This window comes from Oreochromis aureus, linkage group 12, assembly GCF_013358895.1.
Source record: "Oreochromis aureus strain Israel breed Guangdong linkage group 12, ZZ_aureus, whole genome shotgun sequence".
NCBI classification, from domain to species: Eukaryota; Metazoa; Chordata; class Actinopteri; order Cichliformes; family Cichlidae; genus Oreochromis; species Oreochromis aureus.
In genome coordinates, this window is record NC_052953.1 from 1,715,204 (window position 1) to 1,741,822 (window position 26,619).

The 26,619-nt window shown below is 45.9% G+C and overlaps 1 protein-coding gene across 1 annotated transcript; it reads left to right on the plus strand.

The window, feature by feature from the left end:
- Positions 1-212: 212 nt before the first annotated feature.
- LOC116321342 (phosphatidylinositol 3-kinase regulatory subunit alpha-like) lies at positions 213-20,158 on the plus strand. Its single transcript, XM_031741148.2, has 17 exons — positions 213-415; positions 3,266-3,719; positions 4,514-4,643; positions 7,183-7,275; positions 7,746-7,817; positions 7,903-8,019; positions 8,119-8,317; positions 9,999-10,081; positions 15,628-15,733; positions 15,828-15,926; positions 16,468-16,648; positions 16,721-16,846; positions 17,112-17,254; positions 17,547-17,723; positions 17,826-17,900; positions 18,265-18,435; positions 18,576-20,158. The coding sequence occupies exons 2-17, from the start codon at positions 3,528-3,530 to the stop codon at positions 18,763-18,765; spliced, it is 2,154 nt and encodes a 717-aa protein (XP_031597008.1). The 5' UTR covers positions 213-415; positions 3,266-3,527; the 3' UTR covers positions 18,766-20,158.
- Positions 20,159-26,619: the final 6,461 nt, after the last annotated feature.

Genomic DNA, 26,619 nt, shown 5'->3' on the forward strand with positions numbered 1-26,619 from the left:
TTTTGATCGCTTGTTTTATTTGAAAGAAACACACATATTTGATACATTAAGCAGAAAATAAATGACTTTAACATTTAGATTTTGGATTCTGATAAACACTATTATCCTGAAAACAAAGCATTTACGGTTAAATTGAACTTTTATGCCGATGCTTCGCGCTGTAAAATTAAAAGCCCCTTTTATTTTGAAAGCCCCTACCGGAACCTCTGTCTGTCACGCGCACTTGACACCTGTCTCCCTGCTGTAATACAGACGGACGAAGCACGAGTGTCTTCATCTTGGAAATAATCGATAAAACAGCGGCACATCTCAGCTCTGAACTCCATCAGGAGGTCGTGTGCCCTCACTGCTTCGTCATGGCGCCCGCTGCTCGTGCTGTTGGAGGCTTTTATTGGTGAAACATCAAGAAATAAAGGTGAGACGTTTGAGCGTCTGAAGCTAGGTGGCTAAGCTAGCGCTGGCATGCATTGTCGTTTCCCGTTTCCTGAGGGGATCCATCGTCTGAAAGCTGCTCCTGATGCTGTTTTATAGCTTCTGGGAGCTTTACTTAAACTCTGTATCGATTAAGATTTCATGTGGCTAAAATAAAATCAAAGTGTTTGATTTTAGGCTCTGTGGGACAAACCCCGCGAGGTGGAAAGTCCCCTTAAAGTCAGACTTTTGAAGTTTTCGTCCTTTTCTGCTCTTTGAGTGACGAAAGTCCCTTTAAAACCCAACAAATTTTCTCTGGTGTGTAATGTTTGTAAATTGTGTGTTGTATGTTATAATTATTAGCATTTTTAAATGTCGTCGCTTTGTTTTCATTTATACGTCAATTTATCCAGAAATTCCAGTTTATTTAAATTAAATCTTAAAGCATGTCCGCTTGAACCTGAACTAATTAAAATTCGTGAAACGACATAAATGTGTTTTGTTTTTTTATCGGTCGATTAATGATTGCTTCAAGAGAAATTGCCGGAATTCAGATTCCAGCTCCTCAGTTTCGGACTTGGTGTTTTGGGTCTTAAACAGCTTCGAGTGAGCCTTTTTCAGCCACATGGGAAAGAAAATAATTAATTAAATAATTATTAGTTCAATATCTGACTGTTAAACGTCACCACGGAACTTATTTTGCTTATTTTGTTAAAATGTTGTGTAGCATCCACACGGCGTGTAACTCATTGTTGTCCCACTTTATTATTCTCAGTTCTTATTTTCATGTTTTATGTTATGATTTAATGCCCGAAATATTTTTCACAAATTCCAAAGTTCAAAATTAAAATTTGAGCTCTCCAGCTCCGAATCTTGTGATCATTATAGACGTCTGTGAACAAAACGCAGTTTGTGGATTAACTGGAGGCGATGTTTACATTTAAATGATCAAAAACTAAACATGTTTCATTTCTGTGGTTGGATTTAAGCTACAGTTATTTACAGTTTAACAACAATAATATTAATCCTCAGATAATTTTTGTCATGTGATTCATAAATTAATATAAAGGTGAGCCACTGTGGAAAATGAGACTTTGTTTGCATAATAACAATGTTGTCTCATTTTTATTGTTGTACATCCACATTCTTCAGAAATGAGAAAAGTTGTGAAATCCTCGAGAATAAAAGAATTTATAATAACAATAACAATAATAACAATAACAATAATGATGATGATGATGATGATGAGGCGCCTGATGAAGACCTGGAGTGTCTGAGTTATAACAGGAGCTGTCAGCAGCAGCTTTTATCTGAAAGCTTTTATTTTGATGGTCTGGTGATGGCCTGTGTTAGACTTGATGATGGTGTTCACGCATGGCGCCGCCTTCTCTGACCGCAGCGGATGCACCTGTCCTCCAGTCTGACCAGTCTGAGGTCTGGGTGGAAGTCATGGATGCTGCAGGTCATCAGCACTCAGTTCAAAGCCAGCGCCCCTGACGCGGTGGGGGTTGGGTGGAGGCCTCATTAAAGCTGAACCATCTGCTCCATCAGGCGGTGCCGGTGTGAGGAGGCAGGTGACGGTCGACCTGCTCTGGTGTCTTTTTCAGAGAGAGTCTGTGTTTAAGCACAAAACTCCAGCCGGCTGTGACTCGCTGAAGCACTCGCAGGTTTCTGAAACCAGAACTCGCTCGCAGCCAAAACCTTTTTTCTGTTAAACTGGAGCAGGCTCGTCGGCGTGGGGTCACAGGCTTGATGCTCACAGCTTCGGTGAAACGTGTTACAGAACTTAAATTTAAAATGTCTCATTGTCTTTGTACCGTTTTCTTTCATTAATAGGATTGGAATAACTTGCATATTATATTATTTACATTTTACATCATAAAAACATAAATTATATTTTTAAATAAAACAGCCGTGTAGATCAGGGGTCTGAACGTAAACGAGCTGTGAGCCACTGCAGGCACTGTGGTCTCATGTGAGCCCACTTCAGTGTTCAAGTAATACAAACCAAACAGGGAAACTCCCACAAATACTCCAGGAAATCTAGTTTTGTTTTTGTTTTTAAATTTCTAATATTGTATAAAAAAACAAAACTGCAAACTTCACTGAATCCTTTCATTGAACTATCAAACACACACGCTGGTCCTCTCTGTGCACACGTGGCAGCGCTGCTGCTGTCAGTGTGTTCGTATGTAACAAACTAACTGCAGACCTGCGTGTGCGCATTAGTTTGTGACTCTCACTGAGCTAACATGTCTGTAACACTGTGTTCATGTTGCCTTCATATTAAGTCATTTAAAAAACGTTGCACTCAACAACAAGCAAATCTTCTCTAACAGAAAGTCACTTCATGTGTGTCATATTTCTTCATGTCAACGTACGGGCTGCGAGTTTGACACCCCTGATTTAAACGGTTAGTTATTAAAATAACCCACAGTGAAAATATTTGCGTTTTTCCTGGCTGCGCACTAACGGAGAGCATCATGAAGACACGATGATATTCGTGAAGATGGAGCATCGCTCCCCTGAAGCTTTGGATTTAAGTGTGCTGATGTTTTCCGACGGACTCTGAGGAGATCCGAGGCAGCGGGAATGACAGCGGCTGGCTGTGGTGGCTGAACTGCTTCCTGGGGGAAACCCAGCACTGCAGCAGAACCAACGAATAAACTGACAGGAAGTTGGTTCTTCCTTGTTTTAAAGGTTAAATAAACGCTCGGGGAGCAGTTTATTAGGTACAGACTGTGTAGAAAAACCATTTTTGTTTTGGAGCTTTTGTTCATTAAATGATGAAAGTGTCTTCTGCCGCATCGCGTTCCTCACACTCATCTGTAACCTTTGACCTCTCGTCTCTCAGGTGACCCGTCGCCTCCACAGATGTGGCCGCTACCTCTGCTGAGACTGCTGTTCATGAACCGCGAGGACGCGCTGATCGAGCGGCTGCGGCTCGGCCTGGAGGGATGACAGGACTGTGGCGGACCAACATGGAGACGGGGGAGACGCGCGTCCACGTGGATTCTCCTCTTTAGACCCCCTCAGGACACGGACTCAAACCTATGTTCATATTTTTTCACTCAGAGCTGTTTTGTTAGTTTTCGTGAAGCCATACTCGAGTCAGGATGAGCTCGGAGGGTTTTCAGTACCGAGCGCTCTACGACTACAAGAAGGAGAGGGAGGAGGACATCGACCTGCACGTCGGGGACATGCTGCTGGTCACTAAGGGGGCGCTGCTGGCGCTCGGCTGCACCAATGGAGCTGAAGAACGGCCGTCGGAGATCGGCTGGCTGCCGGGCTTCAACGAAACCACACAGGTACGACGCCACAGCAGAGACAGGAAGTGCTTTGAGACCGCACGAACCTCTCCTGTCACAGGAAGCTCTTCCTTTAGCAGAAGAAAGTAATAAAAGTTCTTAGTCTTTATTTTGGAGTCTTTGGCTCTGCTGGTCGTCTCTGTGAAAGAGCTGATGTGGTGACATCAGTTACAGCAGTGGAAGCTCTGTGATAGGCTAATCACCTGTAACGCACAGAGATGTGAGGCAGAGCTCAGTCTGGGCACAGAAATGTCTCCTTCATTTAAAAGCTGCTGTGCAGACTGAACCCCGGTCCAGCTCGTTCAGTCATAACTCCTGCAGCAGCGCTTTGAATAAATCCTGCAGTCAGTGAAGCACTCGCTATATTTAGCTCATGTGATGGAGGAACTGCTCCGTGTTGACTCGTCAAAGTGAGATATTTTACTTGCGTTTCCTCTCGGCTTCTTGTTGGTGATGCAAAGAGAAAACGAAGCTGAAGTAAAAGTGGAGGAGCGGCGGTAGCTGCACGACTCCGTCATCACGAAACTCCACAAACAGCTCTGCATCCCGCATCCTCCGAAAGAAGCGCTCAGAGGAGCTCCTCGCTCTGACTCCACACCGGGGGGCTCCTTGGTGTGGAGTCAGAGCGAGGAGCTCAGGTTTTCCGACCTTCACGTTTGGTCCAGTCTGTTGGGAATGATTAACGGGAACGCTCGTAGCTTTTCTGCTGTGTGACCAAAACTAGCCTCCAAAAAATGATCGTTACTGATTTTATTTGATTCTCACATCTGCAATCTTTGACTCGTGTACGACAGGAAAAAGGCGACTTCCCAGGAACGTATGTGGAGTTTGTCGGCAGGAAGCGGATGTCTCCGCCCACCCCGAAGCCCCGCCCACCCAGGCCCCCATCTGCAGCGTCGGTGAGGGCCGACTCGGAGTCAGAGGGTGAGTAAACTAGCTCAGATGCTTTTAGTTTGTTAACCACGTCCGATCCAGCTGAAGTTTTCTGTGAATTCACAGAAACGTTTTTAACCTGAACAGTAACCATGGACCATCCTAATGATCTGTCATGGAGTCGTTCACCCAGGACTTCTCTGGTGTTTGATACGAGTGACGAAGCTGCAAACAGAGAAGTCGTAGATTACAGGTTTCGACTCCACTTTGGTTTAACTGTGTGACTAGTTTGCTTCAAACCAGCTCGCCTGCTTCTAGAGTTTTCTTGTTTGTTTTTTTTTAAACTGTTACACGTGTTTTTTAAACATCCATCCATTTTCTTCCGCTTTATTTAAGACACATTGATGGTTTGGAGGAAGTAATTATTGAAGTTAACTCAGAAAGATCAATTGGAGAAAAAGAGTCTAAATGAATATCAATGGTACTAAAAGTAGCTGTAGATAATATTACATCTGTGGGATGCCATCCAACCATCTTCTTCTGCTTTATCTGGGGCCGGGTCGCGGGGGCAGCAGCCTAAGCAGAGAAGCCCAGACCTCCCTCTCCCCAGCCACCTCCTTCAGCTTATCCGGTGGAACACCAAGACGTTCCCAGGCCAGCTGAGAGATATAATCTCTCCAGCGTGTCCTGGGTCTGCCCCGGGGCCTCCTCCCAGTGGGACATACCGGAAAACCGCGCCCAGGAGGCGCCCAGGAGGCATCCTTGTTAGACGCCCGAACTATCTCAGCTGGCTCCTTTCGATGTGGAGGAGCAGCGGCTCTACTCTGAGCCCCTCCCGGATGGCTGAACTTCTCACCCTATCGCTAAGGGAGAGGCCAGCCACCCTTCGGAGGAAGCTCATTTCCGCCGCTTGTATCTGCGATCTCGTTCTTTCGGTCACCACCCACAGCTCGTGGCCATAGGTGAGGGTCGGGACGTAGATCGACCGGTAAATTCAGAGCTTCACTTTTACACTCAGCTCCCTCTTCACCACGACGGACCGGTACAGCGTCCGCATCACTGCGGCCGCTGCATCAATCCGTCTGTCGATCTCCCGCTCCCTTCTCCCATCACTCGTGAACAAGACCCCGAGATACTTGAACTCCACTTGGGGCAGGGTCTCGTCCCCGACCCGGAGTGGGCACTCCACCATTTTCCATTTTTTTTAAACGTTATTGAATTTTGTCATATATGTCAGGCCAAATAAAGAGGCTGACGTGCCTGCATGACACAATGTGGAGCCGTCCTCCTGGTGTCCCACAGGGTTTTATAAAAGCGCTCTGAGAGGAAGTGCTTATGTTTTAGCTCGAGCGTCAGCCGTCCCCAGTAGAAACCAGGAAGTCCTCCAGTTTATGAACCAGGGAGCACAGCGACGTGGAGACTGGATGAGAAACATTAGGCTGCTAAAACAAACACATGCTGTATTTCTCTATTTTCTGCTGATTTTATAGAAGACAGAAGAAAAGCTGACATAAAAATACAAAATGCAAATTCAGAGATAATCCGCTGTGCAGCAGATCTAATTAAAATGATGCACGGGAAGATGGCAAGAGAATAAAGATGGTAAATAGTAAAGCGAGTAAATAAAAATGTGAATTATTGTTATTTTGTGTTTATATTTTTTTTCCTCGGGCGGGTCGAGGAGGTCGGCAGGGAAACGTCAGACAGGCGCAGCCTCCTGCGGGTGCAGTGCTCTGATCCCGGCTTCATAATCTCACAACTGCAAACTCAACAACTAAGAATCTGATTTCATAAACACTGAAACAGCCTGATCCCTGTCAGCTGTTACCACAGCAACCACTCTACAAAACATCCAAACGTCACGCCACCGTCACGGAACACGTTAGCTTCCCTAAACCTTCAGTTCGAGGTAAACATGATGCTCGCCGTCACACGGAGCCAGAACAGATTCTGATCCGGGACCAGCCGAAAGCCTGAAAGTCTCGGCTCTAAGAGGGAGCCGTGAAATCTGTAAACCGGCACTGAAACTTGTCTTTGTCGCTCTGAAGAAACTGAAAGGTTTCAGCCTGATCGCTCAGTGATTCAGTTTCCTTCAGCTGCTTCCTCAACAGAGCAACAGCACACACCTGTGTGTGTGACGACCCCTCACCTCCTGATACACACACACACACACACACACACACACACACACACACACAGAGCTCGGGTTGAGTCAGGGCTGCGGTTGCTGAGTGAACAGATCTGCTGCCACCCGCCTCACAGAGCACAGGAAGTGTGTGTGTGTGTGTGTGTGTGTGCGCGCTGTGGTTAAAGCTGCTGGCAGCAGAATCCTGATTATTGTTATTACCTGCGTGTTTCACAGAACTGTTTTGCTCACTCAGCTTCCTGTTGCCTACATCCTTTCAAAGTAAAAGCTGTTATATGCTCTCATTTCCTCCTCCATAATTTTAGTCCCCCGGTTTCCTTGTGGCAGGTGGCATACTTTATGACATCATAAAGGTAAAGGGAGGGAGATCAATGTCTCGTTACGAAGCCATCTGATTACTTTGACTCTTGAGTTGAAATCTTGTGTGTGCTGTTTGTTCTTCAGGTCTCGTGCTGCCGGACCTCCCCGAGCATTTCGGACCCCCGGACACGGCCCCGCCCCTCCTCAGCAGACTGATGGAGGCCATAGAGACCAAAGGTACTGAACACACTGACATGGATTTCCAACCAGTTCCTGTCTCTGCGTTTGGTTTCAGAGTTTATCTTTGTTGTTCTTCTGAAGCTTCGAGGCGCCTACATCTGCAAACAGCACACTAACCCTTCAGATGCATTTACATCTTTATTCTGACCTTTTATTCCTTCACTCTGATGTCACTGCGTTGGTGTTTTCCAGCATTTAAACTGAACATTTGAAGCTTCGTGACTTTCAGTCTGTAGGAACTTTTTCACAGTTCCTCATTTGTGCAGTTAGAGTTCTGCAGAGTTGTCAGAAATGCATTTGTGGACACTTTATTAGATCCAGCTTCAGTTTAGGAGCTTGTAATACTTCTATCTAAACTCTGTTCCTCAGGTCAGTTTGAACATAAAGCAAACTGTGAGCGTGAAGTTTGAAATATTTATCTGATGAAGTCTTCAGCTGGTGTTTGTAACATGCGTGTGTTGCTGCAGGTTTGGACAGCCCCGGCGTGTATCGCAGCCTCAGCGGCGGCGGCGTGGACACACAGCAGCTCGCAGACGCAGGTGAGGAGGACGTGTTTTCACCTGTGAATTAGAGAACGACTGCATCGTGAAATCTCTGCTTAAACTGAGGTGTGTTTGTTTTCAGACCTGGAGCAGCTGGAGGTGCCGTCCCTGTGTGACGGGGTGGTCCGGTTCCTGCAGGATCTCCCCGGTCCCGTCCTGCCAGCCTCACTGCAGGCCGACATGATCCACGCCGTTCAAGGTCAGAAAAAGCCCGACGACCCCGCCCCCGTCTCCCTCTTTCACACCTGATCTGGTAGTTTGTTCACACTTCTGTCCTGTTTCCTGTTCCTGCTTCCAGAGGTCAGAGACCTAGAGGAGTGCGCCCAGTTGCTGCGGAGCGTGGCCAGCTCGCCAACTTGCCCCGCCCAGTACGGGCTGACCTTGCTCAGCGTGGTTAGACACCTGGCCCGACTGTGCCTGCACGGCTCCAGGAACCAGCTGAGCCCCCGAAACCTCGCAGAGAGCTTCAGCCCACTGCTGTTCAGACAGACAGCCGGGTCAGTGATCCTCAGCTATTTATACACACATGACGGGTTATTTATACACACTTTCATTTTCTTTTCCATACTAAGTTGAAGGAATGTTTCATAACACATCATTTTATGACTCTTAAGAGCAGCTAACACTTAAGCCCCACGCCCCCAGTACCGGGGGCAAAAAGGAGGAGATCACGTTTAATCGGTTATAACACGGGGTGAGAAATATAAATCCAGACATGTGTGGTATCCACAGAAACCTCTGAATCTCAGCTAAAATGTCATATAAACCACTTCTACAACCACCAAACACATCGAAGACAAGCCATGATTAAACGAGCAGTTACGTAAATGCGCAGAAGTCCGCTAAACAAACAAAACCGAACCAGAAATTCTTCAAACTTCATGTAACCGGCTAAAGACAGGCTGGTTAGCTTTCAGAGCTATCACTGACTCCACACACAAAGTTTCACCACGCTCTGACCAAAATTCACTGAATGAGCCGCAAAAGAAGACCACAAACACACAGCGGCGCAAATGCGCTAAGACAGAAATTGACTTACTGTCCCGATTTCCTCCGTTATTTTCGCTGGTAGCCGGTAGCCACGTGATTACCAGTAGTTACCATGCCTACCTAGCTGCATCAGAGCTGTTTTCCGTCAACAACCTCCATTTTAGACCCACCTATAGATATGTGACTGGACAGACGCTACATGCAGTAAATTTGGGCCCACGTGGGTTTTGGCATTGCAACGTCTGATTGGTTGAAGTGACATGAACGTGGCATCATTACTGTGATTCTATTGGCTAAAACGATTAAAAAGAGGTGTCAATCATGCAAATTGACCAAAAGAAACCAAAGTTACAGCCCCTCAAAGTTTAAAGGGCCAGAGGCCAATGAAGCGCTCTATGTGCACGGCAGAAAAGGGCCATTACCATGTAAATGTGTGGTTAATTCTTCCAAAATATATTTAAAAAAAAAAAGCATTTTTAGGCCTGTTAATAAAACTAATTAATTTCTGCTCTTTAATACCTAAAAAATTCAACTGGCGTGGTTTTTTGTACAACGTCTGGATATTCATGTATTGACAGGGTTGTAATTTTTCACTGTTTCACTTTAGAAACATAAATCTTTGCACAGATGATGTTTATATGTTGGTTACTGAAATCCTGGAACCAAATGTGATCTGAGGCATATTTTTAAAAGGGTTATATGCTAAAAATTAAAATAAAAAATAGGCGAGGATAAAATCTACTTACTTTTTCTGTGTTCCAGTCTCAGTAACTTTGACACAGTAATATCTGCTTCAATATTTACACCTCTGATGAAATCTCACGAGTGTTAGCTTTATTTTGATACCAAGATTGTATACACAGAGTTTGTAATTGCAGAGAAATAATCAATTACATTTTCGAGCAGGAAGCTCAGAAACCCCCTTGGGGCTTAAGAGGTTAAGGTTGTCGTGTTGTCTGGCTTGCAAACCCTGAGGCCTGAAGTTTAGCTTAGATGGGTCACGCTGGTCTGGTTCAGGGAGTCACTGATGTCAGGAAGGAGGTCAGCTGCTTGCAGGTCCTGGCACATCCACATATTTGAGGCCACACTCACAGGAAGTGCGATGATTAATGATGATTAATAAGATGAAGCAGAGAAAACCTTTGACCCATTTTGTTAACAGCACTGATGTTGTGTCTCTGTGTTCAGGTCTGAGTCCGGTCTGGATCCTCTGGTTCAGGTCCTGGAGGTTCTGATAACCAGCGAGCTCAACATGAACCAGGCCGCACCAGGTAACACGCACCTGCCCGTGTTCGAGTGGCTGAGCGTTGATGTGCATGAGTGTAAAACTCGCGTACGGTTGCTCTGAGTTCCTGTAAAGGCCGTCACGTTTAGTCTGTGTCACGCACAGCTGTTGCTCAATCGAACGGTTCAGATGAGACGGCGGCGGGAGAGATGAGTCTGAAAAAGTGCAGCAACAAAGATTTGATGACTGGGTTTATTGGTTACGACTGCACGAGGCTTTGGTTTCACTCAGGGAAGTACTGAAGCTCTCAGGCTGACGACTTTGGCTCATTTCCAGCTCCGCAGTTTTATTCTCGGACTGAAGTCCAAAAATAATCCTGCTTTGTCTTATACTCAAGTTGTTTTGGCTCCTCCCCCTTTAAGATGATCAGGGATGCCGATTGGCTGCATGAAGTAGGTGGGGCTTATCCATCCTCTCTGACATCACACAGATCCAGGAGTGTTTAGAGCGCCGTCCTCACACTGTCGAACGACACGTTTATGTTTTTAAGTTTTACACGTCATACGGAAGAATCGGACGACGTTTAAACTCGCGGTTACTTTGGCAACATCTGTGAGGCCTTTGGTTTAAGATGTGACAGGAAGTGATCAGCCTGTGCTGAGGTACAGTCTGGTACTTTTGTTCAGCAGACGGTGGAAACGGTTGAAGTAATGCTCGTGATGAAAGCTTTACGCAGCGCAGCTCACGGATGGTTCCAGAACTTCCTGTTTCATGTTTCTCACAGCGAGGATGACCCAGAGCATCGAACCTCTATTCTGTCGTTATTATTATTATCATCATCATCATCATCATCATCATCATCATCATCATCATCATCATTATTAGTATTATTATTATTATTATTTCATGCTTGCTTTGTAATGTGTCGCTGTTTAATTACAGCGCTCACTCCTCTGGATCGTTTTTGGCAGCATTTACACTCAGTTGTTAACGTTGGTCCTCGTGTGTGCACCGGCACACGTGATTGGCTGTTAGAAAGCAGATGATTGGCTCTTCGGCAGGATTTCTGTCATACATTTGCCATTTTGGGGGTTCAGGAATTCTGCAGCTCATTCCTGTCCCATTAAGGAAGGAGGAGGTTTTTTTTTTTTTTTGGTTTTTTTTTTTTTTTCTTTGTTTTGTTATTTCAGGATGATGATTGGCTGAAGGATCGGGTGCTGTGGGTAACAGAGGAAAGATGGATTTGGAGAGAAATGGAAGGTTTCAGCAGATAAAACCTCTCAGATGTGACGGGAGGGAATATTTAAAGCCTAAATCAGCTGATTTAAAAAAAGCGATGCACACATGATCGCTGGCGTTTGTCTCTGGGTCAGTAAAGTGGGTCAACGAGCAGCTCTGACTGCGTTAGTCACTCATTCATCGACTCATCCGTCCACTCAGCCCGGCTCTGAGTCAGCCGGTCAGCAGCTGAAACGATGACATCACCCGTCCACAGAGTGAGAGATGCAGCACACGAAGAGGGGAGGGAGGAGGGGGGTGTTGCCTTGGTGATATCACTGCCATCACAGGATTGGCTGGAGCCATTGGTGATGTCACACATCTCCAAGCTGCTCTCCTGAGCTTTGAACCGAGACTACGAGAGAGAGACGGACGGGAGAAAATTGCGTCGTTTGGAAACGTCTCCGAGCCGCGGACAGCGAGCTGGAAAAATAAAAAAGGAGGTTTTGAGGCCGTGGAGGCGGAGCAGAGCTGCAGGTGCAGAGCGAAGCCACGTCCGGCAGGCCTGAGTTGAGCGAGGTGACCGAAAATGAAGATGTAGCTGAGATGACGTCAGATTTTTGGCGGCCGAACGGGCTGAAAGCAGCGGGACATGAGAGCCGGGCGTCCGTTTGTTTCTGAGGACTCGTCTTCGTCGTGGAGGCAGGTGACGGTTTAGGGGCCGACATGGAGCGAGAGGAGGGAGGCAGAGCCGAGGCCGAGCCGCTGAGGGGACGAGACAAGATCCTCTGCTACATCAACATGCAGAGCCCAGGTAGGAGTCAGACCCCCACCTGGAGGGAGCAGCGCCTGATCAGATGGCCGTAGCAGGGAGACTAAACCTGTGTCGGGTTAAAAATCTGCATCTAAAGCTGGAAGTTTGTTTGCTGTGAAGCCTCAAAATGTGTTTCCATGTTATTCCTGATGTTCTCGTCATTCCACCCAAGTCACCATGTTCAGGCTGAACCCGGCGGTGCACGTGTGAGTGCAGATATCCGATGGAGTCGTGTCAGAGGTTAAAATGTGACGTCGCTGTGTGCTTGAGGAGTCCGCACACGATGACCCCGCACTTCATCTCGTGGTGATTTCACCAAAGCGTGTGTCGGAGTGTTTCCCGAAGCGCAAACGCGTCTGAAGCTTCCTGCCACGCGTGAGAAAGAAAAATGGTGTCAAACCTGATCTGAGCTCAAAGTTCAAATCTAAAAATGGCCACGAGACGCGGCGAGCTCAGAGAAACTGCTCTGACGCTTAGTTTAGTTTCAGGTGTTTTGTGCTGCAAAGCTCTGGTTTTCACTTGTTATAAATGGCGTGCGCCTCCTGTGTCGTGGCTCCTCCTCTAAAAGCTCAGACTCACTCGCTGTTCAGTTGAGCAGAAAGTGAAGCTTCAGTCAGGAGAGGGCGAGGTGTTCCTCAGAGAAACATGAAACGTGTTAAACTTTATTTTGGTGAGCAGACAGTCGATTTGGAGGCTGCTGTTTTCAGGCCGGATGGGCTGAACGCAGCGCGCTGTCACTTTTTTTTATTTGTGAGTGACGAAAAGCTCAGTTTCACTTCCTCTTTAACAAATGAAATCATGCTCTTACTCTACAGCTCGGTCCTAATATGCTCGGTTATTTTAGTAATCGAGTATTTAGTCTAATAATCGAGTATTTGGATAAGAAATACTAAATGTCTCATTAATGAGAAATAATAAATATGAACCAATCATTTGTTTCCATTTTAGAAACTGCAAAGAATCTAAACGCTGTCGCTGTATTTACGTGTAGAGTTCTGTCAGATAGAATGAAGTGTGAAGGATTTCTGACGTTAAGAGGAAGCAGAAACGGTTCTGACAGGGTGTGTGTGTGTGTGTGTGTGTGTGTGTGTGTGTGTGTGTGTGTGTGTGTGTGCATTGAAGAACATGAGCGCATCGATGTTCTCAGAGCTGAGGTTTACTCTCTGCTGTGATGCAACGTTTCCTGCTGAAAACAGACGCTCTGGTGTTAATAATTAATAGTTAATATAAATACTTAATCAATGTTAAGAATAATTTTCAATTATTAAGACAATTTAATAAACATAACATTTTGTTCATATTTATGTGAATTTGAATCTTCAAAATAAAGTTACTAAAGTCTTGAAACAGTTGTGGTCTGGTACCCCCCGAGCCCCCCTTTAGACTCAGCCCTGTTGCCTGATTTAAACATCGTCTCAGCCTGAGCTCAATTTGCTGCAGCCGGTGACGTGTGGAGCAGGTGCACAGGTGTGTGTCAGACTGCACAGCAGGTGTTTATGCAGCACCTGCTCTCAGTGAGGAGCACCAACGTCTCCTCCGTGCTGCCGGCACGTCGCTGAGGCTTCTGTTGGTTGTGCTGTCAGATGAAGACGCGTCTCTAAATCTGGTGTGGAGCTTTAAAAGCCCCCGCCAGCGCGCACGTTCACACGTTCACACAGTCCCACTGTTCTTTCTTTGGGTTGTGGGTCACACTGCTGGTTGGTTGTGGTTTCTTCGATATAGTCTGCACAAGAAAGTGATTCCTCCCCCCTCCCCTCATCAGTCATTGATGTGTCACCTGACTGCAGATACCTTTGACATCAGGGTGAACGAGTGAACGTCAGTCAGTGAGCGCCTGTAAATCAACACAGTTGCAGGATGTTTGTGAGGCTGATTTAACAAAGGCTTAAATACTTTCTGTTCTTATCCACACTCAAACGCTCACCTGTTAGCGCCCCCTGGTGGTGTGACTTTGGAACAGGTGACACTGTGAGGAGGAGAGCAGCGGTTCACAATAGCACTTACCTCACGGTGTTTCATGTAGTACCGACTCTACAGCGGGGGGGGGGGGCAACTCCAGGCCTCAAGGGCCGGTGTGCTGCAGGTTTTAGATGTCTGTGATCCAACACAGCTGATTCAAATGGCTAAATGACCTCCTCAACATGTCTTGAAGTTCTCCAGAGGCCTGGTGATGAACTCATCATTTGATTCAGGTGTGTTGACCCAAAGTGAGAACATTGAGCTAAAACCAGCAGGACAGCAGCCCTCAAGGCCTGGAGTTGCCCCCCCCCCCCCTGCTCTACAGCATGAGAGAGAAAAGTCACCCAGGAGCATTTGGTGACAGTGGGAAGGAAGAACTCTGTTTTAATCCGCTCTTTAAGTGATGACGTGATGAAACCTGCTTCCAGGCCCAAACTACTCTGCGTTTAATAAGGCTGTTGTGTTTTTAACATGTTTTAATGCTTGGTATCTTGTTCTATTTAATCTCAAAAAGCCCCTAAAAATAGTCGGTGATCACTGTCGGCTTCTCACTGTTTTTATTACCGTTAATCATTTTAAAGCTCAGTGTTTAAACCCTACGATGTAACTACAGCACAGCCCATGCAGCAGTATATTAATGACTAACCTGGTATTGTGGATGGATTATCTCAGTTGTTCTCCTGACTGAAGTTTGGTCCGTTTACAGCATCCTGCCATGCGATTGCATTTGTCCCTAACCATCGGGAACCCTCATGTTAACTTTTATAGAGCGGAAAAAAGTTAGCGTTCATCCTCCAGCTTCACTGTGCTAATGTTATGCTAACATAGCTGTGTAGCTAGCGATCACGTAGCACATCATTATATAGCAGCTAGCCCAACTTCAGTAACCCTACAAACGTCACTGCTGTTTAGTTTTCTGTCTTCATTTATGTTGGAAGTGATAGCAGAGCTGTACGTTTGAATGTTTCAGAAATCTCTCAGTCAGAACATGCTATATCATGTTTAGGTGGAAGCTAGCGAGCTAACTTCCTGCTAACTTCTAACTCTGTTAAATGTAATAAAATCTGTTTTCATGGATGTTAAACTTAATTGTTACACCTGGTAAAGCAGCAATGCTGATCATTTTATTAAAGATGAAAGACAGTTTGTAACTCCCAGTGATGCTGCAGTGTTCGTTTGACTTTGGGCCCAGACACGGCTAATAATGTGAGACTTAAAGACCGGATTGGAAACTATTAAAAGAAACCAGGATGACTAAGGGAGGATTCAGGGTCACCTGGTCCAGCCCTAACTATATGCTTTAGCAAAAAGGAAAGTTTGAAGCCTAATCTTGAAAGTAGAGATAGTGTCTGTCTCCTGAATCCAAACTGGAAGCTGGTTCCACAGAAGAGGGGCCTGAAAACTGAAGGCTCTGCCTCCCATTCTACTTTTAAATACTCTAGGGACAACAAGTAGGCCTGCAGTGTGAGAGCGAAGTGCTCTAATAGGGTGATATGGTACTATAAGGTCATTAAGATAAGATGGGGCCTGATTATTCATCCATCAAAAAGACAACTGCTCCATCTCGGGGTGTGACTCCTCCTCCTCGCTCTCTGTTTCAGCTTTACCTCCTAAACCTGTGAAGTCTTCGGCTCCGGCTCCTTCCACCAGTTTCAACAACAGCATGGTTCTCCAGGACGCCGAGTGGTACTGGGGAGACATTTCCAGGTAACACACACACACACACACACACACACACACACACCGTGGGAGGACATGCAGGATGTACGGAGTGATGCAGAGTCTGTTTTTGGCGTTTTAGGGAGGAGGTGAACGAGAAGCTGAGGGACACGGCCGACGGTACGTTTCTGGTCCGAGACGCCTCCACCAAGATGCACGGAGATTACACTCTGACTCTGAGGTAAAGCTCTCAGTGCATCACCAGCTTTTCAAACACCGGTTTAAAATCCAGTGAACAGAAATGAAACATTTAAATATTTGTTTAAATGTAAAGACTGAATGATCTACAGGTGTGAAGCGTGGAAGAGCCAAAACTCGTGGATACGAGGCTCAAATAAAGCTGAGAGAAACGTTCAGCTGAAAGTCGAAATTAATAATTTAATAGAATGTGGAACCATTGTGCAGGATAAAATCTTTGCTAATCTTGTAAGATTAAAACATTCATACAAAGTTAAACAACTTTATACTCATTAATTCACATTTTTAAAATCCTATAAAAATAATTTACACTCAGTGATCTGTGGCTGCTCACCTGCAGCGCCCTCACTGTCCACCAGGGGGCCAAGGCTCTACATCTTCCAGCTGATTTACAGATTTCATCGTTTGCACAGTTAGTCTTGTTATTTGTGCAGTAAACGTCCACAGTACGACTGTCTGGTTTGTGTCTGGACGATGCCGCGGGCTCTGAGTTTACCAGCTCTCTGTTCTGTCGTCACCTGCAGGAAAGGAGGCAACAACAAGCTGATAAAGATCTTCCATCGGGAGGGGAAGTACGGCTTCTCCGACCCCCTAACCTTCAGCTCTGTGGTGGAGCTGATCAACCATTACAGACACGAGTCTCTGGCCCAGTACAACCCCAAACTGGACGTCAAGCTGCTCTACCCGGTCTCCAAGCACCAGCAGGTGGGTCGCGCTCTCTGAGAGTCTGCGTTTGGTTAACGAGCAGCGTCTGACCGCTGCGTGGTTGTCGTTCAGGATCAGGTGGTGAAGGAGGACAGCATCGAGGCGGTGGGGAAGAAGCTGCACGAGTATCACCTGCAGTACCAGGAGAAGAACCGAGAGTACGACAGGCTGTACGAGGAGTACACCAGAACATCGCAGGTACGCTCGGAGGAAGTACTCTAATAAAACTACAGATTTATCAAACAGAACTACAAACAGTGATGATCTTACAGGGTTTTTAAGAAGTAGCTGATTCTTTACTTTTAGTACTTGATCATTTAAGGGTGTTAACGGGGAACTCTGAGTACTGGAGTGGAAGAGGACTGAGAGATTTGAGGCCTACAGTTTAATTAAAATGATTACATTTAAATTATGGTAAATAAAACATTACTGCCCCCCCTCCCCCCCTCCTCCTCCTCCTCAGGAGATCCAGATGAAGAGGACGGCCATCGAGGCGTTCAACGAGACCATAAAGATCTTCGAGGAGCAGTGTCAGACTCAGGAGCGCTTCAGCAAAGAGTACATCGAGAAGTTTCGCCGGGAGGGAAACGACAAGGAGATCCAGAGGTAAGCCGCTACCATGGCAACTGTGACAGAGCTCGTTGAGGGGAAAAGCACACACACTAAAAGGAAGCCTGGTTGCCATGGCAGCAGAGACTGTAGGAAGAAAGCCACCTGCTGGTAAACGAAGTTTGGAGTCAGAAACGAGCTTCAGCTCAGAGTTTGATCTGAATTATGTTTTTATATCGAAACGACAAACCCGATAGAAACAGAAACGTTACAGGATGATGAGTCGGCGCACTCGCCTTGCAGCGGCGTGTTTGTCACGTGAGAGTGAACTCCCGCTGCGTCTCCGCAGGATCATGGAGAACTACGACAAGCTCAAGTCCCGCATCAGCGAGATCGTGGACAGCAAGCGCCACCTGGAGGTGGACCTGAAGAAGCAGGCGGCCGACTACCGAGAGATCGACAAGAAGATGAACAGCATCAAACCGGACCTGATCCAGCTCCGCAAGACCAGGGACCAGTACCTGATGTAGGTGACGCCCAGAGTGCAGCACGGCTGTGACGCCCGGTGTGATAGGCTAATAACTGTGTGTGTGTGTGTGTGTGTGTGTGTGTGTGTGTGTGTTCACAGGTGGCTGACTCAGAAAGGAGTTCGGCAGAGAAGGCTGAACGAGTGGCTCGGCCTGAAGAACGAAACCACAGAGGAGTAAGTACCGACCACACCAGGGGTTCAAACAGTTTGTTTTAGTGCTCAAAGCCTCCGTCAGCTGCTCCACCCAAAGGAGGAGGAGTCACAAATAAGTCCAGCCTTTAGAATTCAGTGTGACTGTAAAACGATGATGGCAGGTTACGCTGTGTAGCCACAGAAACCTGTCATGTGACTAAAGATGGAGGTGACTCGGCTTTATTCTCGAGAGAAACCTCGTTAAATTTACCTGAAAGGTCAAAGGTCACACAAGGGGGCACCACCCCCCACACACAGTTCAGGCAGCTCTCAGCCTGAATCCAAGCAGAAAGTAGAAATACTCGAGTAAAGCAGCTTCCTCACAGTCCTGTCTCCGCCCCCTCAGCGAGTACAGCATGGTGGAGGATGAGGAGGACCTTCCTCATCACGACGAGCGTCTGTGGCGCCTCGGAAACATCAACCGCAGCCAGGCGGAGTCTCTGCTGCGAGGGAAGAGGGACGGCACCTTCCTGGTCCGGGACAGCAGCAAGCCGGGCTGCTACGCCTGCTCCGTGGTGTAAGAAACACTCCTCCATCTTCCTCCTGCTCCTCTTCTTCACCCATTTACTGCACATCAGCCTGCTTCAGTGTTTATCGCCTCAGTCTCTCTCTCTCTCTCTCTCTCTCTCTCTCTCTCTCTCTCTCTCTCTCTCTCAGGGTGGATGGCGAGGTGAAGCACTGCGTCATCAACAAGACGAGCACCGGCTACGGCTTCGCCGAGCCCTACAACCTGTACGGCTCACTGAAGGAGCTGGTGCTGCACTACCAGCACACGTCGCTGGTCCAGCACAACGACTCGCTCAACGTCACGCTGGCCTTCCCCGTCTACAGCCAGCAGAGACGGTGACCCGCCCCCCCGACATCGTTTACACGCCCCCCTCCCCATCCCCAGCTCTCCTCATTTCCCTCTTCAGACACAGATCAGCGTCTGGATGAAGCTTTTTGTTCAGGCTGACGCACTGATAAACGTTTTCCTGTGAAAGGCGACGTGAAGCTTTAACTTCCTGCGAGGAACAGACGTGCCCGTATCACGCTTTCCCTTCTGTCAGCATGCTCAAGGTGCTCCGTGCTGTTTGTCTGTCACAGATCGATGTCGCCGAGGAACAGAAGCGAGGCAGGGCCGCCGTGTTTCAGCTGACGGTGTTTCACGGGCGGTGTGAGGATGGGCGGGGCTGCTGTTGCCTAAAACCTGGTGTGACCAAAATTTACAGACTTGATGATTTATTCAGTATGACCCAAAATGAGCCGTTGTCAGAGGTTGGAGGTCAGAGGTCATTGGTCCCTCAGACTTCTGTAGGACTAAAAGTATGTTTGGCGCCCTCTGGTGGCGTTCAGGTAGAATGCAGGTGAAGGTGTTTCCTGACTGTGACCCTGCAGCTGCGCCCATGTTTCCCTGCCTTTGTTTCGTTTTTAACTTTGTGCAACAGTTTCCTGTCATTCGTGCACATTCACACATGTAAACATTAATACGTTTGATTTAAAAAGTTCAAAAATCATTTTGAGTCTTTGGTTTCAGCGTTTTGTTCTTTGTGATGTGGATCAGAGTCACAGCAGCTCGTTTGCTGGGTTTGTTGAAGAACGTGTTTCAGTCTGAGGGGGAAACAAAGCTCAGCCCGACGGGTCTGATCCAGCGTGATACGGGCACGTGTTCGGCCTGAGCGCAGCGGGCACGTCGGCATGATGAGCGCTTTAATCATGGCGCTGATCCACTGCAGCTCGGCCGAACTCTGAGACGAGAGCAGGACGATGATGAAGAGGCGTCGGTGTGAACACTGTGACTCTGAATGAGCGAGGACTCGTCCCCCCTCCGTCCCGTGTTTCAGTTCCTCAGTTTGTGCATCCTGGACTTCGCCGCTCTTTAATTCTTTTCATTTTGCGCCCGTCAGCACAAGTCCGAGGTCCGGATCAGAACCGAGGACGATCGTAAACGAGCGGTGGATCGTTTCAGTCGTGGAATCGAGTTTCCTGAACTTTGGACTAAACAGCCGCCGAACGACCACTGACGATGTTTTTATGGCTTATTATTTTCCTGTGTGGCTCGTTAGAGGACACGCCCCACTGTGACGCTCAGTACGGGGGTGTGGCCTGAACTCCCACTGAGACGTTTGAAACGTGGATGCTTCAGGTTTGTGGACTCTGTGACGCCTGTTACTAAAACCAAAACTGTGTAAAATGTTTGAGATGAACTGTTTGGAAGCTCGAATAAATAAAAATGTCGGCCTTTACGCTGAAACATTGAAGCGTCTGTTTGTCGTCAGTCTGTGCTCAGTTTAGTGTCAGCATCACGTTTCAGTGCTCGCTGAAAATCAGCTGATTGATGTATTTGTACAGTAAACTCAGCTGATGTAACAAAGCTGCAACGTCACCAGAGCTGCAGCTTCTCTGGGTACGTGGAGGTGTTAACCCTAACCCACTGACACGGGAGCAGGAACGAGCATCGTTGTTTGATCGATTTGATTCACCGCAGGAAACTTAACAAAGTGCATTCTGGGTAAAATTTGAAGGTTCATATCGGGCTGCTTAGGACAGGCCACAGCAGAGGATCACAGTGAACACGGCTCAGAGACACGCTGGTCGATGTTTCAGATCAACGCCCAAAGATGCTTTTCAGCGTTTGAAAGTAAAAATTTCCACATCTTCTTAAAGTTACTGCACAAAACGGTGGGTGGTTGTAGCTCAGGCGGTAGATCAGGTCATCTACTGATCGGAAGGTTGGTGGTTCGATTCCTGGCTTCCCCTAGTCTGCATGCCAAATATCCTTGGGCAAGATATTAACCCCAAATTGCTCTCCGATGCATCCATCGTTGTATGAACGTGTGTGAATGTTACTTAGAAAGCACTTGGAACAATGTGCTTGTGCAAATGGGTGAATGCACAAGTTGTGTAAAGCACTTTGAGTGCTCAGAAGAGTAGAAAAGCGCTATATAAGAACCAGTCCATTTACCAAAACAGCTGAATGTGATGGAGTCACTGCTCCATGACGGGATCTCAATTTGTAAAAATATTTACTGTCGAGCAAGAAGGACGAACTTTTCTCTGTAACCTGTTTAAATAATTGAATCTTTGTTTTAAACACTAAGTTTTTGGTTTTAAATGAACGTTTAGGGTTGTAGATGAAAAGTGAAGCTGCGATGTGACTTCTCGTGTTTTAAGGAGGCTGAAACCAGCAGCGCTGCTTTGGCCGTCGTAACATTAAACAGGTTTAAGTTTTAATAGTGTTTTATTCTGAAGTAAGAAGTGTTTGTTTTGTTTGTTTGTTTTAAAAGCACTTTTCTCATTTTTATTGTACATCAGAGGATTTTAACAGCTGTAAGTGTGTAATTATGTTACAATAGAAGGTTTGAGTATAAAACAGCTGACACGTCAAACACAACCTGCACATCCATCAAATCATGTGACTGTGGACACCGCATAACACCAACAACACTGATTCATTTCATTAGTCTTACAAGAAATTAAAAGTATTCAGTACTAATTAATGTATCTGTACTATCCCGTGGAACCATCAAATTATTCTAGAAGTATTACAACAACAACAACAACCATATTTTTAAAATATTTAAAAATATTAGAAAATATTTAATATTTTTAAAGTACCAGAAATTGAAAAACAGCTTCCTGTCAGGTTGACGTGTTTAAACGTGTCCATGAGTGACGTTAAAGCCTCAGCTCTGTGTCAGGCACCACCTCGTGCTTCACTTTATCTCAAACATGCTTTTTAATCTGCAGCTTAACCATCTGATACCACCAAATGACCACCAGGGGGCGGGCTCGACCTGAGTCGTGGCCTCCATCCCGATTGGTCCGTTCAGCCTCATCGTCTACTCTGAGTAAAGAGCTTTAACCCCACACAGATGTGTACTTCATTTACATTTGAGAACAGAAAGCAGTCGTGTATGATCAGAAACAGGATTCACACTAAAGTTGTTTTGGTCAATAAATGTTTTTAAATCTGAGTAAAATGACTGGATTTCTCTCTTGAGCTCCACAAAACTTCATCTTCTCAGAAGATGTTTTTTAAGCACAGCGAGCCAACGAACCCAGGAGGCAGAAAAGGTTGTTGGATGTACAAAATGTTTGTTTCCCATGATGAGGTGAATCAGCCACTGCAGAGGTGAAGGCGGCTCAATTTTGAAATGTCGAGTTTCTCATTTTCAGTTTCTGAGCTCAACTCTTGGATCAAATGTTCATGACCAGCAGCAGCACAGCGCTGCAGCTCCAGGCTGGAGCTGGCACCTGGACTTGTCTGCTACGAAGTCCTGCTGCGTGTGGTTTAACATCGTCCTGCTGAAAAATGAAGGCTGTCAATGAAAAAGAGCTTTTCCGCACATAGCTGAGTGTCTACGTTATTTCTGAGCTCCTAGACGCACACTGACGTTTATTATTTCACAAGCTGTCGTTTTTGTCCCTTTACATCAGAGTCCACCACCAGGGTGATGGAGAAACGACATGGGTACGCCATCCAGGAGTGTCAAGGTTTGCGCTCACATTTTTCTTAAGATGGTGCATTTTCCAGTTTAAACAGTTTACATGATAAATGAATAAAATATTTATTTATGAGAAAATTGAGCTCTGTTTTTATTGACATATTTACACACAGCGCGGCCACATGCTTGTACTTTCACTTTCTAAATGTCTGCCCTGCTTCAAGTCCCTACATGTTATCTACACGTAGTGTTCAGACGTGTTCGGGCACATCAGCTCAGCCATCTGCTTCACTGCTCGATGTTCAGAAACAGGTCTGAGTGCTGCTACGACTCAAAGCTTCGTTCTGTGATATTTCAGGTGTTTACAGAGACACAGTTAAGTTTTTTAGTATCTGAATAACGACACTGTGTTGATGACTCATCACCACAGAGAATTTTGCTTGTTGAGAGTAAGAGCGATACGCGTTTTCACGTCAAAAAGTCGTCATAAATAAGTCTCCAATAACACCAGAAAAAGTTGCCAGATTTGTTGCGAGTCGCTTTTTAGAAAAAAAGTCGCTAAGGGGTCTGAAAACTTGCTAAATATAGCGACAAAGTCGCTAAGTTGGCAACACTGATGTGACCAAGTGGTCGGTGGGGTTATACAAAAAAGTAATAAAATGACAACGCCACCTAGGGGAATTTCACCCCCAGGAAATATATATTTAAGAAAAATGGATAAAAACAAATAAAAAGGCCGCACAGATTCAAGGATGCACACCGAGGCAGGTTGGCTCCAATATTAATACAGTTTTATTAATAGTAAAATAAATAAATAAATAAAATATTAAGAAAAAGAAATGTAGCGTCGTAGTTGACAGTGTCCTAAAAGTACAATAAAACAATCATGGAACTTGGACTTACCAGCAGCCGTGGACCCAAAAGAAAATCGCACAAAAAGAAAATGACTACAGCCCAACCAGTGCTGTACAAAAGGAAGTGTGAAAACGACCCAGCACCTGAGGTCCCAGGGCCACTGGCATGTCCTCTGTTCACTGACATAAAACACAGAACAACACGTTAAAAGAATAAAAGAACACCGAGCGTCAGGCTGGCTACATATCATAAAAAACCTGAAACTTCAATCTTTAATAAAAGAAATCACACACACACACACACACACACACACACACACACCCCAAACTGGAAGGCTAACACCCCACGAGTCAAACTACAGCTTGTGTTGGTGATAATTGTCCAGGCCTCGATCACAGGCCGGTGTTGTGCCAAAAACTGATTTCCAATGTTTGCGTGTGTTTTTTTTTTATGTGTAATATCGTTACATATGTTGCTAAATAGACTTTGATGAACAGGTATTACAAAGGGGTTATATTTAAAATTAAAAAATTACCTGTTTCTCAAGTATCTTTGTGACTGTGTTATTGCACTTACATTATAATCAATCAGCTCCCTTTTGTCCACTTAAAATATATTTACAGAACTATTTTTGCATTTGTTGCCTCCAGTAATTGTGAATGCTAATAAAAGCCCGGTTAGATACCATATTTCTAAGATTTTCAGGGTCAAGTGCAATAACCCTCAGTTTGATCTGAATTCCTGCAGTTTAACTAATTGGTGTGTGTTACCTGGCTTCATGGACAGATAGAGCTGCGTGTCATCTGCATAGCAGTGAAAATTTATGCTATGTCTTCTAATGATGCTGCCTAAGGGAAGCATGTATAATGTAAACAGAATTGGTCCTAGCACTGAACCCTGTGGAACACCATAATTGACCTTAGTGGGTGAAGAGGACTCTCCATTTACATGTACAAATTGGAGTCTATTAGATAGATATGATACAAACCACTGCAGCACAGTACTTGTAATACCTACAGCATGTTCTAATCGCTCTAATAGGATATTATGGTCAACAGTATCGAACGCAGCACTGAGGTCTAGCAGGACAAGCACAGAGATGAGTCCACTGTCAGAGGCCATAAGAAGATCATTTGTAACCTTCACTAAAGCTGTTTCTGTGCTGTGATGAGCTCCGAAACCTGACTGAAACTCTTCAAATAAGCCATTCCTCTGCAGATGATCTGTTAGCTGTTTGACAACTACTCTTTCAAGGATTTTTGATATAAAAGGAAGGTTGAAGATTGGCCTATAATTAGCTAAGACAGCTGGGTCTAGAGATGCTTTTTGAGTAAAGGTTTAACTACAGCCAGCTTGAAGGCCTGTGGTACATAGCCGATTATTAGAGATAGGTTGATCATATTTAAGATCGAAGAATTAATTAATGGCAGGACTTCTTTGAGCAGTTTTGTAGGAATGGGGTCTAAAAGACACGTTGATGGTTTGGAGGAAGTAATTATTGAAGTTAACTCAGAAAGATCAATTGGAGAAAAAGAGTCTAACTTAACATCAATGGTACTAAAAGTAGCTGTAGATAATATTACATCTGTGGGATGCCATCCATCCATCCATCTTCATCCGCTTTATCCGAGGCCGGGTCGCGGGGGCAGCAGCCCAAGCAGAGAAGCCCAGACCTCCCTCTCCCCAGCCACCTTCTCCAGCTTATCCGGGAGAACACCAAGGCGTTCCCAGGCCAGCCGAGAGATATAATCTCTCCAGCGTGTCCTGGGTCTGCCCAGGGCCTCCTCCGTGGGACATGCCCGAACACCTCACCCAGGAGGCATCCTTGTCAGATGCCCGAACCACCTCAGCTGGCTCCTTTCGATGTGGAGCAGCAGCGGCTCTACTCTGAGCCCCTCCCGGATGGCCGAACTTCTCACCCTATCTCTAAGGGAGAGGCCAGCCACCCTTCGGAGGAAGCTCGTTTCTGCCGCTTGTATCCGCGATCTCGTTCTTTCGGTCACTACCCACAGCTCGTGGCCATAGGTGAGGGTAGGGACGTAGATCGACCGGTAAATTGAGAACTTCGCTTTTACACTCAGCACTCTCTTCACCACGACGGACCGGTGCAGCGTTCGCATCACTGCGGCCGCAGCACCAATCTGTCTGTCAATCTCCGGCTCCCTTCTCCCATCACTCGCGAACAAGACCCCGAGATACTTGAACTCCTCCACTTGGGGCAGGAACTCATCCCCGACCCGGAGTGGGCACTCCACCCTTTTCCGGCTGAGAACCATGGCCTCAGATTTGGAGGTGCTGATCCTCATTCCCGCTGCTTCACACTCGGCTGCGAACCGTTGCAGTGTGAGTTGGAGGCCTTCACCTGATGAAGCCAACAGAACCACATCATCCGCAAAAAGCAGAGATGAGATTCCGAGGCCACCGAAGTGAAAGCCCTCCGCCACTTGGCTGCGCCTAGAAATCCTGTCCATAAAAATTATGAACAGAATCGGTGACAAAGGGCAGCCCTGGCGGAGCCCATCACCCACCAGGAATGAGTCCGACTTATTGCCGGCAATGCGAACCAAGCTCTTGCAACGGTTGTACAGGGATCGGATGGCCTGTAGCAGTGGGCCAGACACCCCATCCTCCCGCAGCACCTCCCACACACTGTAAAATCTAATCAGTTCACAGAACTCAAAAAAACTATGCAAACTCGTTGCCTCAAAAAAATTGATTAAAGTTTTACTTAAGATGATTAAGCTAGGGCAACTTACTCATTTTGAGTACAGAGTAAAAACCTATTTAGTTTCCAGTACTCAAAAAAACATGCAAACTCATTGCTTAAAAAAAACTAAGTAAAGCTGACTTAAGACGACTGTTAGGACAACTTATACATTGCAAGTCTGCAGTATTAAAAATAACTTGATATCTCTGACTGTACAATACTAATTGTTTACCTACTGACAAATATTTCAAGTTCAACTAAATGAAAAAACAATTTGTGGTAACCTGAATATGATTAAAAATAATTAACAACACTTTTTGTAATGATGTGAAAATCAGCCCAACTTTTATTTTCAAACACAACAAAGTATAACAGCCAACATACTGGACACTGTTCTGCTGAACAACAAACAATTATAATCTTACAATGAAACAAAGTCTCAGATGTAATTATTCTGAAAATAAGTTTAGGCCTACCAAGTTTGTTTTGTACTTACATTACTTATATAATCAAAATAAAATATTTATTGTTCTGTCACAAGTGCAGTCTCTAATGTAAACAACACATTTGTTTTTCATTCCAACACCGGAGCTGGAATGTTGTAATATTTTAAGGATGGCTTGTTTCTCCATACCTGCTTCATGCCCTGGAGGAAGGGGCAGTGCCCCCCCCACACACCCTCTAGCAGATCATTACATGAAGGAACCTTTTA